We start from the raw sequence: 19836 nt of genomic DNA, 5'->3' as shown, positions 1-19836 counted from the left end.
TCCTTGTCGCTCTAGCTGTGAATGCATAACTAGATCAAATATAGACTTCTAGCAAGTTACATCATATAGTCATATAATTCATGATACTTCATCATTAAGTGTTGCTGTGCTCTTTCTATGCCATTTCAGACCTGCGTTAATCCTGGCATGTCCCAGATGAGAGACTACAGTAATGACTGTCATCACTTTCACTGGTCAGTTTCAATCTTTCTCTCTTCTGCTTTTCATGTTTCCTCTCCAGAACAAAATAATTCCACTCCATAATAGGACAGAAGATCACAAATATCTCAAGACTGGCTCCTCAATATGAAGACTTTTAGGAATTTTAGGCCCCATGAGAAGCCTCTCTTCCACAAAGACTGATTGATCAGCCTAAAAAGCATAGTTGAAGTTGAGCTAACGAGAACCAGACTGAGGGTGAAATCCTAGACACAGACAATACCTATTGTTGCGAGGCTAATCTCTGATGTAAGCTGTTCTTTCATAATCACATCGTCATTTCACTGGCATCTGGCAAAAAGGTAGTTTAACCTTCAAACTGGTAGTCAGCATGACTCAAACATCCAGTCATTTCTCCTTCTATGTACAGAGCTGGTGCAAAAATCAACTACTCATCAGTAAGAGGTAAACGGGAAGCCGAGCTGCATGTTTTCTTTTGAAATCTTTTTAGTAAACTAGTTTCAAGTCATGGCAAAAATCACATTTAATGGCATTAAAAGTTTGAAAATTGTATGAAAATTGTTTTATAAATATGAGATGAAAAGCCTCGTTAGGATAGAAGAACAACACATATAATGCAAGAATTCAGACAAAAATAGTTTAATCCTATGATGTCTGACCCGAGAAATTATAGTTTTTTAATCTGAGGTCTTTTTTTGGCCCAAAAATAAACAAAAATGGTTTGCATATATGTTTTCTGCACATTTTTACTATAAACTGAAATGCAAAAAATTAAGTAATTAGAAGTTGCTTCAACAGAGCGAGTGCTCATTTTGAAATATTGGTAAATATGTGAAAGAAAATCTCACCATAAAATCTTTAAAATAGCAATATGTTTCCCCTTGACTCAACAGCCAACAGGGGAATTCAGCCATTTTGAATTTGACCATGTGATATGTCAGAATTATTATAGTGCAAAAGACAAGCATCAGATTGTGTACAACAGGCTTTGAGCAAAGTTTTTAACCAAAATTGGTGATTCAAAAGGTCTCAGAAATGTATGTATCAAATATAACACCCATGACATTATATGGTTAATGTGTCAAAAGTCTGATAATCATTCAATTAAATCAGGTCAGTCCAATTCAAGATTTGCGTAAGTACTTGTTTTTTCCAATTAAGATTTAACTAGTTTGCTCCCTATTTTGAGTTTGCTTCAGTTTTTTTTTTTAATAATAACAACAATTATCCTCTGCAGACAAATCAGACTTATGTGTACTTATTAATAAGTTGAATACAGATGTGTTGAATTTCTGGTGTGATGTCATTCCTGTTCCCGTATTTGACTTCTGGAACGCACCATATTTGCTGAAATCAGCAGACTAACACACTCAAAATGACAACGTTAACATAACAATCCTCTTTGTTTAGCATGTTAGCTACTGACTTTCTAACAAATACTTTTACATTGTTGGGTGTTCATTATAGACGTGGTAAGCTTTTTAAATACAGAGGTTAACGTGTAAAAATAATCCCTGTGAGAAGTGGACTGCTTGAAACCATGGTACAGGCAGTCCACTTCACAAGCAGTGGGTGCTTCCACTCAACAGGCTTCCTGAAGACGGCTAATCAGACGAAGGCAGGCTTTTAGGGAGGGGCGTCTTAAAGAGACAGAAGATAAAGTGACTAATCTCAGCTTGAGTGTAGACTGATAGACTGTGCCAGTATATGCAGCTGATCATCAGTCGGGACTTTGACGGCATAACACAAAAAAACATTCAGTAGGTTAATATCGTAACGTGATCCTTGGCTTTTAAGTAAAGATGTTTAGATGATTATGACTGTTTGCTTGCAGTCAGTTTTCTCAGCTGTTCTGAAAACCTTTGGCGAAGGCTACGGTCATGCTTAAAAATGAGCCCAAACATCATTAGATTTACACAGTCATAAAAGTAAATAACCCAGTTACACAAATGAGAATCTATTCTTGTTAATTTGTTCAGTGCACAGACGAGCGAGTCCACATTTCACCTGTTTTGGGTTTTCTGCATTTGCTCCTCGCTGATTTCACAATTGATTTTAAGGTCTAACTCTTCATTAATCATGTCAGTGGCTTATTATCTCTCTGATCTTTTAACTATGAATCTCCCAAAAGATCACGGAGGTCAGGTGACCAGATGTTCCTGCCTACATTCAGAGGAGATGGGACTTTTGCCTCTTTACATTCGGATCTCACCAACACATGACATTCAAATCAGAGGGTCCCAACATGTGTTTTTATTAATTTTGGCTTCATTGTTGTGTCTTGCTATTTTTGTTGCTATTCGTATGCTTTCAGCTGTTCAGCACATTGGTTAATGTTTATAATGTTTGAACATGCTTATCTCTTACTTGACTGAGAGCCTTATGTTCAGAGAGAGCAAAGGGCTCCATTTTAGCGTTACATTATCCCACCTGTGAAAGTGATAGTATCGTGGTTTAAGCAGGTTTTGATGAAAATTGTTTATGGCAAGGATAGTGGGCCATAATTTGTAGAACAATACATCTAAAAGAAAAATGTCAGGACATTTGTATGTGAACTGAAACTCAACAGAAAGTGAGTCATGCAGAAACAATCTGTTCTACGGAAGAAAGGTTAAAGGAGGATGAAAGAAATATAATGGCATTAACTTCCAACAGAAATGTTGTGGAAGAGACTGAAACCACAAACATCCAGGAAATGTTAAGAGTAAAGACTAAAATTCCTCCAAAATGAAGTTAAGTGCTGATCAATAGTTTAGAGTCACAGCACATTCAAACAAACAAAGACTCTCATACTTTTACCTGCTTACAGACATGTAATGCTGGGTTATTTGCTCAATGAATAAATGGTGAAGTACAATTTTTTTCCTTTAAGTGGATTGTTTTTATCGTCTTTTAGGGATAAAGTGAAAATATAAGGAAGTTGTTGGTCATATTCAGATAGAAATCTAGAAGGGTTTCACACTTTTCGAGCTCTTTGCCTCGGTTTCCTCACACTTAAGTAAATCAAATGTCCTCTGGCTTTAACTTTATATCTATCCTACTGTTGATTTTATAAAAAAAAAGAGCAAAGATGATTAATTAAAACCTAATAAAATGTCGCACTACTCAGTTGAAATGCTGAACAACAGAAACTGAGAAGACTGATCAGCGTTCTCAATTTTAACTGGTTTGCAGTGTAGTGGTTCTTATAATAGTGAAAGTTTTTTTTTAAATGAGTCCATTAAATGTTGTTTTTGTCCTAAAAAGAGGTTATAAAATAATGTGGATTCATCACATTCAGGTCCTGCCCTCAAAGAGACATAAATCTGTGTAAAGATCTCTATTACTTTAATATTTCATTGAGAGATTTAGTTGAGTTTATGATCAGTTGACATGATAGGATTGCATTAAGTTATTCTCTCTTTTCTTATTTTGTATGTGATTCCTTAATTAATTAAATGTGAACATGTATCACTTTTGTGACACATTGAGATGCCTGAAGTCAATCATTATACAGGCTGAATTTTTGGTTCTGGGCTACATAGAACTCTTAACTGGAGGGCACTTCCAGACCTTTTTATTTGTTTTGTAACTGATGGTTGAAATTTTATTCAGTAATATGCACACGCAGAATCAGGTCTCAGAATGATTAGAGGGTGTAATTCTACTCCATAAAGTACAGTTAAGCACACTCCAGGAATATTTTTATCTGCAGTTTTTCTCCCCAGCAGACTGACTGCTATGTTTCCATTTGCTCTGACATTCATGCCCTCCTGTCCTTCTTTCAGTGTCTGTGCTATGCCTGCTGCCTCAGGCGGTCTTGGCACGGTGGGCTTGTGTTCGGGCCTGTCCGCCGTCCTGCACTTGCACCCAGGAGAAGAGCTGCAGCGTGCTCTGCGATCGCTCCGGCCTGGCCGAGCTGCCCAAAGAGTTTCCGTGCGAGGCCTCTGCCATCAACCTGGAGAAGAACAGGCTCAAGTTCTTGTCAGAGAGGGCCTTTGGTACCCTGCCCTCCCTCAAGTCTCTTTCTCTGGACCACAACAACATCTCCTTTATAACCCCAGGAGCCTTTAAGGTCTGCTCAATGATATGCTCAAATTTTCTTTTTCAGATATTAACATTGGTGTCCTAAAGATTTTCAGAACTCATGTTAAATTTTCTCTGCTGAATTTGTCCAACTCCCCTTCAAACAGTCCCAGCTGACCTTGTGCAGGCTGGGCCAGTCACTAATGTATTTAATACTGGAGGGATCTGATGCAGTAACACTGAGCAGAGGAGTGTCATTGAGGCACTTCATTAGCACCAAATCACATATATGTTCATGGATTAATTCACATTTGCATGTTTGTGTGGCATTAGCCATTTCCTGGCTAAATCAATGGCAGTTTTTTAGAAGATTGTATTGGAAAAATATGAACTAAACTAATTAAACTGTCCATTTTCAGTGGAATTTGTACAATTATTTTCCTTATGTTTGAGTCTCACTTTTGATAATATAGGATTTTTGTCACTTTAGAGCAGGGATGTCCAAAGTTGGTCGTCGAGGGCCGGCGTCCTGCAGGTTTTAGATGTTTCCCTGCTTCAACACACCTGATTCAGAGGAAGTGGATCTCTTCAAAAGATTGTTCATTTCTGCACAAGCCTGCTAATGATGCATTGATCTGAATCAGGTGTGTTGGAGCAGGGAAACATCTAAAACCTGCCGGACAGCGGCATCAATGTGGCCACCCCTGCTTTAGAGCACCATTTGAAACCAGGTTCTCCACTTAAACTATGACCATAAAACTCCTCAGTTACACAAAAAGGTTTCTCATAAAGTAAAGGAGACATATTAGCTGGATATTTACCATAGTTTTTTGAGAAAATTACACATTATACAGATTAGTTTCCCCCCCATAAAATAAGAAAGAACCTTAAAGCTCTGGTTGACTTATTAAGGTCAAACAGCTGCTCTCTGAGACATATAAACATTACAGACATTGGTCTCGTTTCCCAGATTCACTAAGAGCTTCTGGGAAATGCGGCCATTGTAGTTCAACTCCAAAATAATGAAGGTGAATGGAAACCAATTTATTGTGTATAATTTGTATGTTCTGTGGAGCATTAAATAGCCCATTATATGTACATTTCCTGGTTTAATATTTAATTTTGGTGATTTATTGAACAGTTTTCCCCACATTTACTGTGCAGAGGTGCCTCTTCTCACCCCGTGCCTGAAACTCTGTTTTAACTCCCGTCTCTTTAAGACGCTCCTTTTTAATGGCTCTGTCTGCTCTGATTGGTCAGCCCATTCAATCAGAATGACAGATTGTGAGGCAGCAGATGATTTGGCAGGCAGGCAGCTGACATTATATAAATGTCTTTTGTGCTTATGTCAGTCCATAAAGGAATGAAAGTCTGCACTACCAACGGGGCATTCCAGGCAGGTCAAGAGAATAACTCGCTTTTGTTTGGCCTTTTTAACTTTGAAGACATTTTACATACACAAAGAGCAACATAAAACACTGAAGAGAACCTCCTCCCCCCCCAAAAAAGTAGCAAGAAATACTTGTGTGTCTATGTTTCCTTAACTTCCTCTTTAAGAAATTAAATCCACATTTTCATCAACTCAAAAACTTGTTTCATGACCAAAAAAACAGAAAAGATGTTTCATCCTTCAAAAAACAAATGACACGATAAAAAACCTCTGTCTCGCAGGGCCTCGCCAACTTGGTTGAGCTGAAAATGGCGCATAACGAGTACATCAGCTACCTTCATACACGAACGTTCAGCGGGCTGAAGAAGCTGGTGCGGCTGGACCTGTCAGACTGTAATCTCTTCAGCATCCCCGACCGCATCTTCATCGAGCAGACGTCACTAAAGGAGCTGCTGTGCTTCCAAAACAACTTCAGGAGGATCCCGGGAGCCATCAGAGGCATGGAGAACCTGACTCACATCTATCTGGAGAAGAACAAGATAGAGGCGGTAGCCTACAACTCCCTGCTGGGCCTGGATAATCTCAAGTAAGTCCAAGGCTGCAAGTAGTACATGCAGTTTTGTGAAGTATACCATCACTTCACATATCGTCATATTTGAATAGGGAGTATCTCACCTGCAGTAGATGGCTGTCAGGGCGCTCTCAGTTTGGAGAATCGGTGAGGAATCCTGACTGGTAAGCCATGCTAACCTCTGCTTAGACCACAACCACCAGAAGAGCTGAATTTTAGCCACTTTAAAACAACTCAAACAACGTCAATACTTTGGATTTTTACTTTGCAGCACACTTTTAATTATGTTTTCTTAATTAAAGAATATCGATATTGTAGCACAGATCTTAAAGTTCTTAAAGTTAGTTAAATCAACAGTCAGAATTTCTTCCTGCTTCTTCTTCTTCTTTTTTTAAAAATCATATTTTCTTAAGAAAGATCCCTTGAAACAACAAAAAAGAGATGTGAGAATAAAGTGGCTGCTGTCACATATTAAATCTGCTATTTTGTTTTACCACTAAATGTAACAAATCACTATTCAATTTGATTTATTTTTAAAAACCTGCACAAAATATGCGAGTGGCCCCTTAAACATGGAGGAAACACGGCCTACGAGAGAGCTGTCAGTGGAAACAATGGAAAGATGATAAAAACTCCCGAAACTAAAAGAGGTAATTCCACATGTTGGTTGTTTCTAAAGTTTGGAGCAGGTTCAAGCAAAGGTTAAAAGAGAAACGTGCAGATTGACTCGGGTCAGGACAGAAAACTCAAAGCAGTATGTCTGAAAATTGAAAATGCACAACAAAATAAATTAAAAACAAATGGGCAGAAGCAGGAGTCCATGTTTATCAGCAAACTGTAAGAAACCGGCTGAAGGAAATGGGATTTACATCCAGAAAAGCCAGACAGAGACCATCACTATCACCTGAACTGAAGAAAACGAGGTCGCAGCCATGGACTGTGGAGGATTGGATGAAAGTTTATATTCAGAGATGAATCACCAATCTGCTTTGGACAAGGATATGATCCTGGAACTTTAGTTTGGTCCAATGTAACATACAAAAGATGACTAGGACAAGCACATTTCCACAATCATCAATGATATGGGGTTGATGTCAGGTAAAGATGGCAGCCATTACCTCTGCAGTAGATGTACAGGTGGACATCTTTTAAACACAAGCTAAAGGCGGCTTGGTGATGCAGAGCTAATTTTCCAGGATGGTAACACATCTTGACTCAGTAACATGGCCAGCAAACAGGAAAATATCATGAACTAAGCACTTTTAAGGGCATTTCACATCATTTGTGCCTTTCTGTGAGTTTGTGAAGTATGGAAGCTGAGGATTTTCCAACAACTTCTGTTTAGCTTTTAAAGTTTCCTTTTAAAGACAGAAAATTAGAAGTCTGACATATTCTAGTTTTGGATCTTATCCATGAAATGATTCCTGCATCATTGGCTCCAGACACTGAACTACGATTAAATTAGTAAGACATAATGTTTTTTTATTTTCAACTAGCTGCTAATGATTAAGGCTGAGAAATGAGAAAATACAGCTTAAATGCCTCAGTTAAGACATTAAATCATCTCTGTTCACCTCAGGTACCTGAACCTCCAGGAGAACCGCATCAATGTGATCCATGACAACGCCTTCCAGGACCTGGTGCGGCTGGAGAACTTCTACCTCAATGACAACCTGCTGTCTGATCTGCCCCGGTTTGCATTCAGAGGCCTCAGTCGCTTCAAGATGCTCAACCTTGGGGGGAATCAGTTGATCAACGTGTCCAAAACCTGGTTCAGTGACCTGGTTGAGCTTGAGGTCCTGTACCTGGACAGGAACCAGCTGCTAAACATTGAGGAAGGCACTTTTGAGAACTTGACCAGCCTGATCACGCTCCATCTGAACAGCAACAACCTGACCACCCTTCCCTTCAGCGTTTTCCAGCCCGTCTACTTCCTGGGCCACCTGTACCTCTTCAGAAACCCCTGGGAGTGCGACTGTTCCCTCGAGTGGCTGAAGCAATGGATGGAAAGCTACAAGCTGGTGCGGGACATCCCCTGCGCCTCACCTTCCTCCGTGGCGGGACTGGATCTAAGCGAAGTGGTCTTCGCCAATGTGAACGGCACATGTGTGGATCCCGCAGAGCTCAACCTGACCACGGCCTCCTCGGAGGTCATCCCCACTACAGAGAACCGCTTCAACAGCCTCATCTCCAAACTGCTCCAGCAGGAGCTCAGGGAGGAGATGGGGAACGGGACCGAGAGCCTCCGCAACGGGACCCTGCTGGAGTCGGAGGAAGGGCAGCTCACTGCAGGAGTCAGAGGGCAACAAGTCCCAGCAAGCCAATCACTGCTCTGCTTTGTGGGGGTGTGGCTCATCTTTGGTTTCATTGGCCCGTCAGATACTCATTTCTGTCTTTACTGCACATGAGAGCTGTACAAAAACAACATGGAGTAGATTTTTTTCAAATCTTCCATGATGTAAAAGGGGTTTTTATTCATTCAAGGAAGTATGAAGGAATGCTGCTCACTGCACGTTTTACTGGTGTGAGTCGGTGCAGTCAAATGACATTGATTTCTGTTGAAATACAAGTGGAGTACAGGCATCATTCATTTTACAGCTGTTCAAATGCAATAATCTATGCTAAAACACACAACCGCGTGGGTTCCCTCCTGGTTCAAAAACATGCCAAGCTGTATGGCTGCAGAATTGATTTATACAATGCCATTAGTGGATGGATGAGAACGTACATGTGAAAAGTGAAATATTTTGTTGCATTATGCGCAAATTGAATTACTATTATGTAACATTTATGGCATAACACAATATACAACGAGTGCTTTTTTTTGCGTGTTGTCATTCACATCTGTGTGTAAAGTTAAAGGAGATAAGAGCTCCTGTAGTTATCTCCTAAACAGATGTCCTCTCTGCTTATTTCTATTCATTCTGCTCTAAATGTAGGCTCTGCAGCTTTTCCATAAATGCATTAATCTTCTTACTGCATGCAGCTCAGTGTCGAGGCTGCTTGTGTATGCTAGAACACGAAGGAGGGACTTTCTTGTTGCTCTTGCCTCCTATGTGTGGACCATTTTGGAGTGTGTCACGCTGCCGGGCTGTGGACGGAGGGGGGGATTGTATCAAAAAATCTCTTCGGGATAAGAAAAGCATTCAGGTTTATTAGATACACGCACACTTTTTGCAGCTGTTTAGCTAACAAAGATATTCCCTGTTTAACACCAGCCACTGCTTTCTTTTCACCCCAGTGAATCAGTAGTTTGGTTTTCCAGTTCAATCCTCTTTTTAGACACAACGCTCTGTTACATGGCATATTTTTCTAAATAAAAAGATTGCTGTTGAACCCACGATGTGCCTGCTCGGTGACTCCTTTCAGTCTCAGTTGAGGAGCTGACCCGTTTCAGAGGTGAACTCCAGTTAATCTGCCTGCCAGCCTGTTGGCTCGTTAATTTGGGATTAGGCTGGGAATTAGACAACTGGGGAGACTGGATGCTCCACCGCATATCTCTCATTTACCATTGCTCTCATGCAGCTGTCCTTTATCCCGGACTGCGGCTGAAATGTAATAGAGAGCATTTATCAAAATCCCGGAGGAGATGATAGAGTTGTGTGTTGAGCTACTGTTGTAATCTTATTGTTTTTTATTTTGTGTGACAAAAAAAGCTTTAAAAAAAGCTTTTCATCAGTAGTTTCCTAGAAAGAGCTGTAGTCTAAAACAAGTTAATCAATCAATGAATTAATAGAGCTATGTCTCTTTATTTTGCTATAGTTGTAGCTAAAATATTTCACTGTCATCACTATGACTGTACAGTTGCATGTGAGTTCAATTTGCAGAAATAATGTGGAGAAAAAAGAGACCTGTGATAAAAGTGCTACTGAAAATCTCTCCACATTCATGATTACAAACATAGTTTCAACTCTGAGGATTAATCCTTTTTCATAATGTATATGTTGCATGGATGACTAACTAAAACTAGTAGTAAACAACAATTTCCTCAGGATAATAAGAAGACAAAATCTATAAATAACAACAAAAACTTAGAGGTGGCACCAAAAGATTTTCCAAAATAAAACATCATGTGCTCTCCAAATGAACTGTTTAAACTTTGATGTTTAATTTAACCTCTAAACATGTGTTGCAGGTATGTTTCTTTAAATCAGTTTTTTAATAACCAAAAGGCTGTTGTTCTTTATGTTTACACTTTAGTATTACTCTAATTCAAATTATAATTGGTGGACTGAATAGTAGTTTTTAAAAATGGCGGTTTGTTTATGTCGAAACAAAGATGGCGGCCTTTTGGCACCTCGTGCGGAGTAACGAGTCATTGAAAAAGGGAAAGAAACGTGTTTTACTTTTTAGTGGGTGGACTATTTTTCACCCAGGTGACCTGAAGAATCATTTTGGATACAAAAGCAACCCCGAGAGCAACGGTAAGTGTTCTTTTACCACCTTCACCTACCGAAATTGGCCGTTGATTAGCTTCTGAAGTTAGATTTGTGGTCTAGCTGGACCACTGACGGGAACAAACTGAGTCTAATGGTAGCAGCTCATGAGACCCATTAGATTATATGACCTCAGTACACAATTCTACACTGTGAACATATTTTTGTTGTTGCTTTTTTTTATTGTTAATTTTCATTAACTAAAATACTATTTTAGGTTAAAGAAAAAATAATATGAACATAGACAGATTGCGGGGTGTAGACTCAACTGATCTCTTGAAGGAAACTTAATAATAACAAATGAGTACTGTGACAGTGCAAAAGGGCAAATATATTACAGTAGTATTTATCTAAAAATAAATTAGCAATAAAAATGAAATGATTAAAACAATCAGGAATGTATTTACAGGTGGTCAAATGTATGATAACTTGTAAAAACAGTTAATGTAGAAAAAACCCCAGATATTTCTGTTTGTGCAACCTCTGTCAGTGGGAATTTACATACACTTGCAGTCAGCTAATGAAACATGCTAAAAAACAAATGGGAAACAGTATTTAAGGCAGAAACAGAGCTTGAAAGTCAGTATTTGGTCTGAGCTCCTTTATTCTTCAGCATAGCCTGAACCCTCTTGGCCAAGCTTTCTGTCATTTCTTTAAGTAGTCTTCAGGAATAGTTCTCCAGGTTTCTTGAAGGACATCCCAAAGCTCTTCTTTGGATGTTGGCTGCCTTTTGTTCCGTTCTCTGTCAGACGATCCCACACTGCTTCAATAATGTTGAGGTCTGGGCTCTGGGGAGGATTCATCCCTCCATAAGACCTGTTGCCACTGATTTTCAGTCCACTTCTTGTGTCATTTGGCATAGCTCAGCCTTTCCTCCCTGTTTCCCTTCCTTAAGAATGGCTTCTTGACAGCCACCCTTCCATGGAGACCATTTCTGATGAGGCTTGGGCCAACAGCAGATGGATCAGCTGAAGGTCCAGATGCATCTCTCAGGTCCTGTCAGGTCTTTGCTGGATTTATTCCTCTTTCTTAAGGACATCACTTTCAGAGCCTGTTCATCTGCTGTAGATATATTTTTTTAGGCCTGACACTTTAAGGCCAAACTAGATTAACCTGTTATCTTGAGGAAAACTACACAATTAATCTGTTATCTCTATAAAAAGAGCTTTTCTCTTTAAAGATAATGAAATATAAACAAAAAAAAGTCAAGCATGGTCTATTTTAGCTCCTGTAGTCGGTATCAGTTGGATTTTTTTATATATTCATAGCAAGAAAAATTATGATCATACTGACTTTAATAGAATATACAAACGCATACTTAATATAACCTGAATTAGACTCCAGTTCAGAGTAAGTTTAACTGAAATCAGAGCTGTTGGTTGGTGGCTTTGTTGGTTTTCTCAAGGGGATTTGCAATGGATAAATGGGGCATGAACCTGCATGAAAGAGATTCACTTTCGATCCTGATCTGCAGCTGGGTTTAAACTCTTGTCATGCAACCTTAGCGTGGCGCTTTGGACTGCTTGTTTGAGGCTGTCCTGCAAGCTGCAGAACAGGACATTGTCTCTGATGGAAGATCCATTCTCCAAGCGCGTTTCTAGCGCTTTGTGGAACTTGTTAGACCACCTTTAGGATGCAGGATGCATAATTTTGCTGTGACCAACTCACTGATGGGTCAGTTTTCTTTGGCATTTCCTTAAAATTTAACAAAAATGCGAGCTCGTTCATTGAATTAGCATCCATTTTCAGTTGGGAAATCTCTGGGAAGTCGTTGATAGAAAACAGAACACAGCTGTCCTCTGTAAACAGCGCCTTGCTTTTTCCCCCTCCACATATTAATAGTGTGGGATTATGTAGTAACAGTAAAACGCAGTGTTCAGGCTCTGGTTCATTCTAATCACTCACTTGCATTGATTGAAATCACAAAAAGCAGAGCTTCAGAGAGGTCAGCCGAGTGCACATTCACCTGAAATATGTAAGCCACAGGACTGGGTCACAGGCTGGGCTTGTGTTCAGTGCGCCTGATTTTATTTCACGGAAGGCCTTAAACTCAGTCCTGAGATGGCACAGATTTAAGTTAGTCTTTCATTTCTGCAATACAGGCACTGCATGCAGTAATCTTATAACAGCAAAAACACATGAAGAAGAAGAAGCTGTGCTTGTACAACAGCATTGGCTTCTTAAGGTTATATCCGAAGCCCCGGCTGTTCGAATATATGATCCTGAGTACGTCATTTGGTGCATTTGAACCAGATTTAAGAGCCCCCTGAGGGTCGAATGTAGAAAACGTCAAACGTTTAATGTGAGACGTTTTATTATTTTGGCTCATCTTGAATTTGATGGCAGCAACAAATCTCAGAAAAGTTAGAAAAAGGGGTAACTGAAAAGAAAAAAAAGAAAATCCTCCAATGGTTACAAGAACTACTAAAAGGTTCCTGGTGGCAGTGCAAAGATAAAACAACAAAAAGTCTCTCACCCGGCAACAGCAACCGTGTGATTTTATTACTTCTGTGATCGTCAGCGAGGTAAATGGTGCAGATGTTTTTCTGTGCTTGGCGGCTGACGAAACTGCTTTAGTAAGATCACACGGGTTTGAGGAGCAGGCTGCCGGGGAAGAGCCGAACACAGAGTACTTCACAGCGCCGTCTCCAAAAGTAATAAACTGTTAAACTACTGCAATGTTAACACTTAAAATGTGAACAGGCTTTAAAAGTCAAGGGACGTCATGCTGCGTTTAAGTGCACTCATAATTCCCAGTTAAAATGAATACGTCATGTTTTTTTGTTCCTCGACTCTTTTTGTTACCGAGGAGATGGCAGAGTACCACAGAAACGTCCCTCTCGGCCTTCCCCACATCCTGTTTTTTACTGAGGCGAGAGGTGACCATATTTGGACAAGTGGGCGGGGCTGAAGGGCGATATTTGTATACATTTTTAAGCATCTTTGAGGCTTTACTGCTATTTAATTGAAGAATTATTATTTTCAGAAGGATCAGCAGCAGACTGATTAGAAGAAGTTGTGAGAAAAGATTTATTGACTTCAGTATTTCATGAGAGAAGTTGTAATTTTTATGAATGGGAAAGATTCTGTAGTATTTTACTTTCCTTCATGATTTACACTGGATGACTGTATCGATCTTTAACATTAATGTATGCTAATAATATAAAAAACACCAAACCATCGCCCCATTATACTGCATAAAAATATTTGATACTTTCAATAAAGTTTTTGGTAAAACCTCTAAACTTTTACTGTTTCAGTTTTTTTCAGTTTGTCCCCCAGGAACTGAGAAAGATCTGCGTTTCAAAAAGCTGAACTTCACTTGATTTTAGGAAGACGCCGTTCTGCTCATGTGCACTGCAGAAAGAAAAATGAAGAGCCACTCCCAGGTATGTTTTCCAACACATATAAGGAAATATATTTAAAAAACTGTTCATATTGAAGAACTTTGATCATTTCAGAGTCATTTACACAAGGGGCATTCGTTTCAGTCTCCACATGTTGCACACACTGCATCAGCCTCCTCCTCCCTTGCAAAGTCATCACCGTTGCAGAAAGTAAAGTACAGACAGTTTCAGAATCAAAAAATAAGCATTTAATTTCTCATTTTAAACACTAGTACCTCCGGACATCACGTTTCTGAAATGGAAAATGAGAAATCAGGCTAAATTCTTCCTTTTGTTTTGGAGTGTGACAAATCAAAAAGAAAAAAAAAAGTTTTATTTGTATTTTTTGCTTACAAACACATCTCACTTACATGGTTGAACTTTCTATAAATCTATGATTTAGAAATGTCGCCCGAAACTCGAGGGATGTGCATAGGCGTCGAGTCAACGTCCAGCTTCGCCCCTTCTGGCTTCTCTGTTGTTTTCAGTTTTCCAAACAACTGGAATGTTTTCTTTTAATCTTTTTATGCATCTTTTAGTCTTTATTTCTTTCTCAGAGGTTCACAGAGGGACACGGGGAACACTGACTGACAGCATGGAAGCTCGCAAATGTCCACATGCATTTTAAACCTCATTCAAATCTCTAAAACATGTATGGATTCATTTAGAAGAGACAGTACCTGGTAGATGCATGTGTGGTGGTACAGAAACTGAACTTATGGCTAACAACGGCGTGATTAGAGGAAATAACCCATTGTTACAGCTTAGAAAGGAACAGGAATGAATAAATAGTGAGGGATGCTGGCAGGATCTACAGATGAGAAGACGTTGCAGTGCGTTTGTGTGCTTTTACCTCAGTCCGCTGATGGAGTACCCACTGACGGTGTCTGATTAGTGGGGGTTTACGACACCAAACAGGACTACAGTGAGATGGGAGGCTCAGAGAGCAAGCGGTGCACCAACATGAGAGGACGGGACACAGTACTGTCTCTTTAAAACAAAGCTCTACAAAAATGTTGCCTCCTAGCTATTACAGACATGACAATATTCACTTTTTGTTTACTCAAGTTTTTATACAACATTATGACAAGGTCGTCTGCGAGGGCCAGAGTCCGACGCTGGGCCGCCGGCGCTTGTGTGCGCGGCACTCAGGACGAGTTCAGGTGAATGCTGTGGTCGCTTTCACTGTACGCAGTGTGGAGAAAAGGTTCCCATTGCTTTGTCTGAATAGTTTATTTCATGATGCTGTTTTTGATGAGGGCGTGATCAGAGTTTGGCCACGGTCATGTTGCTGGAGGAGAGACGAGGGTCAGTAGACCCAGGACACGGGGACCCACTGGCTGGTGGTGCACACCAGCTCCATGGACTCCTCCAGGTGCCTGATGGTCTCGTCGATCTCGTTGTTGATGACGGTCATATCGAAGTAGTGGGCGTAGGTCTTCTGCAGGATCTCTGACTCCTTCTGCAGCCGCTGGAGCGACTCGTCCTGGAAGAAGAAAAGGCCGAGAGGAAGGTTAGACGGCAATTAAAGCAGAGTGTCACTGTTTTTCCATTACAAGGCATAGTATGGTTCAACTTGGCAAGGCTCTGCCATGCTTCCTTTTCCATTACAGACAGCAAGCTTTGATATGGGCTGGATCAGCTGTTTAACATCCCAGTGTGTGTTATTACATTACACTGATTAGGCAACTTACAAGTGAAGACTACAGAGTGCTTAATGTTCCAGTTCAGGAGATTCTGAAATCTTTTGGGAGATTATTGATCTGGAAATCCATTCTCACTGACATTTAAGTTGCATATTGTGAGAGCTGCTGTAAAGACACTTATCTGCTCTCAAGTGAGGATTTTCTCTTTGTTGGTTTGAGGTAATACCAAAAATAATGATCAGTGTCAGTGGAAAACAAAAGAAAAAAACGGTCCCGTGTAAAAGAACCATAGTGACAGAGAGATGAGAGCACAAACAAGGTCTCTGCAATATTAGTTTGACTGAATATTTTAAAAACATGTTAGTCGGGCTGAAATTGTACGAAAACGCCGTCATGATGCAGCTCGTACTGCGAAGAGGTCATTTGTTCTGGTCCATTTTTAGGTCAACTGGGAACATCGTTTCACCAGCTTTTGTAGTGGATTTGAAAGTAGTTTGATCCCTGAATAAGTTCCCCTCCAGGAGTGAGAAATCAAACCTTTAACGTCATTAACTACGCCAGAAGGTGTCGACAGGGTTCAACAGTGCGTTACTCAACGAAAAGACGATTCAGACGTTCCTGAAGGCCGATTGTCTGCTCGGTATATGAGGCTCCCTGTAGGCTTTCTGATAGCTGAACTGAAGCGTTTTTCCAACATAGACGGACTGACGAGCAGTCCTCCAAAAGCCTGACGACGCATAACCCTCGGATATGACACTAAGGCCAGGAATATTCTTGCTTTTAATTCATGGTCGCTGCCTTGTGTGTCCTGCGTCTGCTTGAAAGTCGTTCGTGGCAGCGGCAACAATGGCGGGAACTATTGATAACAAGCTTATAGAGAAAGTCTGCAATTTCCTGCATCTTTATGATGAACCTTTGCCACTGCACAGGGACAAATATGCTCGTCAAAATAGCCGGTGAGAGATAAGTACCATTTTTTAAACTGGGCACAGAGGAAAACGTCAAAGAAACCCAGTGGGGATGGTGCTGATGGCTTGTTATTTCAGAGTTGAGTCACCTGGTGTGGCCCCTTGTGGATTCCTCTTAACAGGCGTAGTACACGGTACCACAAAGCAGATCTTTGTCCACCTTTTCCACAACAGAGTAAAGCTAAAGCACCAACACAACTAAGAGCAGCCCACGGCTCAGACTCACAAGTTGCAGCCCAGTCAGTGAACCTGCAAAGTGGCTGTCGAGCGCAGTATGTTTGGGGAGCCAAAGGGAAAACGCAGAGAAGCACTAGCCACTAGAACCATACAAGGTGCAAAAATAACACAACACAGTCTGTTCTGTAAGGTTTTACTTACTGGCAGCGTTCGACACCACCTGGGCATCTGAGAGGAATGCCAAAGAAAAACACATGCAGCATGCAAAAATAAACGAGTGCAGAGAGGAATAAGACATCACCAGACACTTGGCATGCATTCACAGTGTGATGGAGGAGCTTCACATCATGTCTGTGAGTATGAGACACGTTTAATAATTTCATCCTTTCTGAGTTGTTATTTATTTCTATGGAAGATTAAACCTTTAAACCTTTAGGTTGGGATAATTAGTTTCCCTAAACCAGGGGTTTTTAACCTCCTGTCAGATAGTTTGGGGGTTATAAAGCACACCAAACCCTCTTGCTTTTGTTAAATTCCTGGATGCCTGTAGAGTCATGTTGTTTAACCTCAAACATGCCGAGCAAGTCAGAAAAGTAAAAACGCATGTCAAACTCTGAAAAGCTCTGCCCTGTACAGCTGTGCACTGTCCTTTCTTTACTTCAGTGCTCTGGTGAAACTATGCAGCAGCAGACTGAGGTACGTTGGACTGAAGCAACGCTAACTTCACGGTGATGGTTGATAATACTGAATGTTTGCATCGCTTGGTGGAGACTATCACCAGCTGCATCGTTGGACCTGTGATATTTTATGATGGTGTGGCGTTGGCATACCTCATTGATGCCTGGCGTGATAGTTGGTGCAGCAATGAAGACGACATACGGGGCAAACTCCGCTGTCCGCAGGACCTTCAAGGCCTGATGAAAGACGAATGTTAAGAGTTGAAAAGGTCCTTACATTCTGAACAGGCACAGCCTCCTCACACACAAACACACCTGAGGTTCAACGTCCAGTATAGCGACGAGTCCCTGTTGGTGGATCTTCCGAATGGTCTCCAGCCGCGTCCCGTACATGGCGTCCTCGTGGCTGCCGTACTCCAGGTACTCGTTGTTGCTGATGTCCAGCATCATCTGGTCGTGAGAAACGAAGTAGTAGTTCTTCCCGTCCTCCTCATCCTTCTTTGGAGGTCGGGTTGTGTCTGCGGGACAGAGAAAGTGAGGATTTCGACTGCCTGACGTGTGCACAGGTGTGGTGGGGACTTTGCATCGCGTCTTACGTGGGATGGGGTAGGCGAATCTGTCGGGGTGTTTGGTTATGAGTGTGTTCTTGATGTGTCTTCTGCCCACTCCATGAGCACCTGACACACACACACACACACACACACACACACGTAGTTAGTGAGGTAATTCATTGTTGAATACATCAACACTTCTTGTTGCTACTCACCTAACAAAACTAGTGTTTTCCTCTTGAAAGCGGGAAGCTTCACAACCTCCTCATATGTGACAAGATCTAGTTGATCAAACACTACAAGTGAAAAAGGGAAGACGAATAGATTAGAGGATATGGGGAGAAGTTTGCTCAGAGAGACAGAACACAGTCAGGGAGCTGGAGAGTGTGAGGTGCAAGCTAAAGAGTCTTTAACACATAACTGGGGTGAAAATAGGAGGTGACTAATTTCTAATTTCAACAGGTCTAATGTGGAAACTGATGAGGGTTGGGTTCAGATAGCTGGATGTGGCGCCTGCCTTGTTGGTATATGAAGCATCTCTAACCTTTAATCTCATCCTTTTTTTTTTTAAAGAAAATTTAGGTAAAGTCAGTTGCTTCAAACAACATCTGCCCACAGATCTGAACTGAATCTCTGAGTGAAGTTACTGAGAGAGCTCAACTTAATGAGACTTCAGTGGACTGGATACTGGACTCAGATGAAGATGCTATTGAACCGCAACCCCAGAAATGACAAGAGTGCTCGGATGGTGTGTAAGGTGATGCTGATAGAGTTTAAAGTAACTTGTTCATGAAGAAAACTATTCATAAGACATATCAGGTTGGTTGTTGTGTTAAACATCTGTGTCAGATTACTGTTTATCTAATCCTTTAAATACTTTACTTCTGTCGGTAACCAAAGTTTTGTGAGGAAGGTGAAAATTTAGAGCTCTCCTAATATTATTCTTTAATATAAATTCATAAGAGACACTTCTGACGGAAGCAGCTTTAACAAGGTAAACCGGAAGAGCGTGTAGATAAATCATCTGAAAGCACGTGTGAACAGTAACTCCAGACCAAATTGGTTGCATATTATCCCGCATGTTCATGTGAGAAAAGAGCTCAAAAAGAGTTTAATTTGAATGACGTGAAGCTTTTTACAGTACGGTGAGGACAGTATCTTCTTATGTATTTAATCTGGTTGGCATGGAAACATTCTTAATACGTTGATTAAAAACTACAACAAACACAGAGCAAGCTGTAAACCAGCTTTTTCAGGTGCAGGCGGCTGATCCGGAGCTTTGTAACTTAAGTGTTTCTTAAGGAAGAAGAGCAGAATGAAGGCCTGGGGCCGCTGTGTTAGTTAATTAGCTGTTTCTCATCTACAGCAACCACAACTCGCTGCGACATGGGTTTCTCAGTAAGTATGTTTCAGACAGTATTTAATTGGCGTAAAATAAATAAATAAGCAGACAATAAAAAAGTTAACAGATGGGAAAGTTAGGAAGAGTCTATGATTTTGGGAGGTTAGGGTGCTTGTGTGATGCATTTTTCTTTACTTAAATTAGAAAAAGGACATTGTTTGTAACTGTTACAGCTTTCTTCTTACGTCAGGTCCTAACTCTTCTGACCCTGGTTACCAAAGGGCAGGAAGTCTCTCTAATTTGAGTTCTGGCACAGAACGGTCACGGATAAGTTTACTTTTATAAGTTAGACAGTCTGCAGGAGTCTGTTTGCAACTTTTGAATCAGCTTCTGCAAAGATTAAAACACACAGGTTTACCTTTATGTGCTATTTGAGGTGACGTTGGCTTGGACTTTGTGGAGTCCAAACATTCCTCTGTGTATAAACAGAGCTCAGAATAAATGAGG

The 19836-nt window shown here is 40.6% G+C and overlaps 2 protein-coding genes across 11 annotated transcripts in view; one reads left to right on the top strand and one right to left on the bottom strand.

The window, feature by feature from the left end:
- The first annotated feature begins 172 nt into the window (after positions 1-172).
- Positions 173-8554, top strand: nyx (nyctalopin). The gene is made up of 4 exons (XM_072396537.1): positions 173-194; positions 3948-4234; positions 5857-6161; positions 7726-8554. The coding sequence occupies exons 1-4, from the start codon at positions 173-175 to the stop codon at positions 8552-8554; spliced, it is 1443 nt and encodes a 480-aa protein (XP_072252638.1).
- A 5734-nt stretch (positions 8555-14288) lies between these two features.
- The window catches only part of caska (calcium/calmodulin-dependent serine protein kinase a), a 116637-nt gene continuing 111089 nt past the window's right edge, over positions 14289-19836 (bottom strand). For 7 of the 10 annotated variants that reach the window (XM_072397376.1, XM_072397378.1, XM_072397379.1 and 4 more), the window contains 5 exons: positions 18203-18283; positions 18033-18113; positions 17752-17954; positions 17590-17673; positions 14289-15454 (listed from right to left, as the gene is read on the bottom strand). In XM_072397376.1, the coding sequence (XP_072253477.1) occupies positions 15278-15454; positions 17590-17673; positions 17752-17954; positions 18033-18113; positions 18203-18283 (626 nt within the window). In that variant the 3' untranslated portion in view covers positions 14289-15277. The remainder of the gene's footprint in view (positions 15455-17589; positions 17674-17751; positions 17955-18032; positions 18114-18202; positions 18284-19836) is intronic. The other 3 variants (XM_072397377.1, XM_072397382.1, XM_072397385.1) reach the window with 1 other exon arrangement.

This window comes from Leuresthes tenuis, unplaced genomic scaffold, assembly GCF_036924035.1.
Source record: "Leuresthes tenuis unplaced genomic scaffold, fLeuTen1.0.hap1 SCAF_12, whole genome shotgun sequence".
Taxonomy (NCBI): domain Eukaryota; kingdom Metazoa; phylum Chordata; class Actinopteri; order Atheriniformes; family Atherinopsidae; genus Leuresthes; species Leuresthes tenuis.
Note: the sequence above shows the minus strand (reverse complement) of the source record. Positions and strands in the feature narration are given on the sequence as shown.

Excerpts from the sequence above, each read along its gene's own strand:
- nyx (XM_072396537.1), top strand. The coding sequence starts at position 173 with ATGACTGTCATCACTTTCACTG. Across the intron at positions 195-3,947 it reads GACTGTCATCACTTTCACTG|TGTCTGTGCTATGCCTGCTG; the intron begins GTCAGTTTCAAT and ends TCCTTCTTTCAG. Across the intron at positions 6,162-7,725 it reads CTGGGCCTGGATAATCTCAA|GTACCTGAACCTCCAGGAGA; the intron begins GTAAGTCCAAGG and ends TGTTCACCTCAG.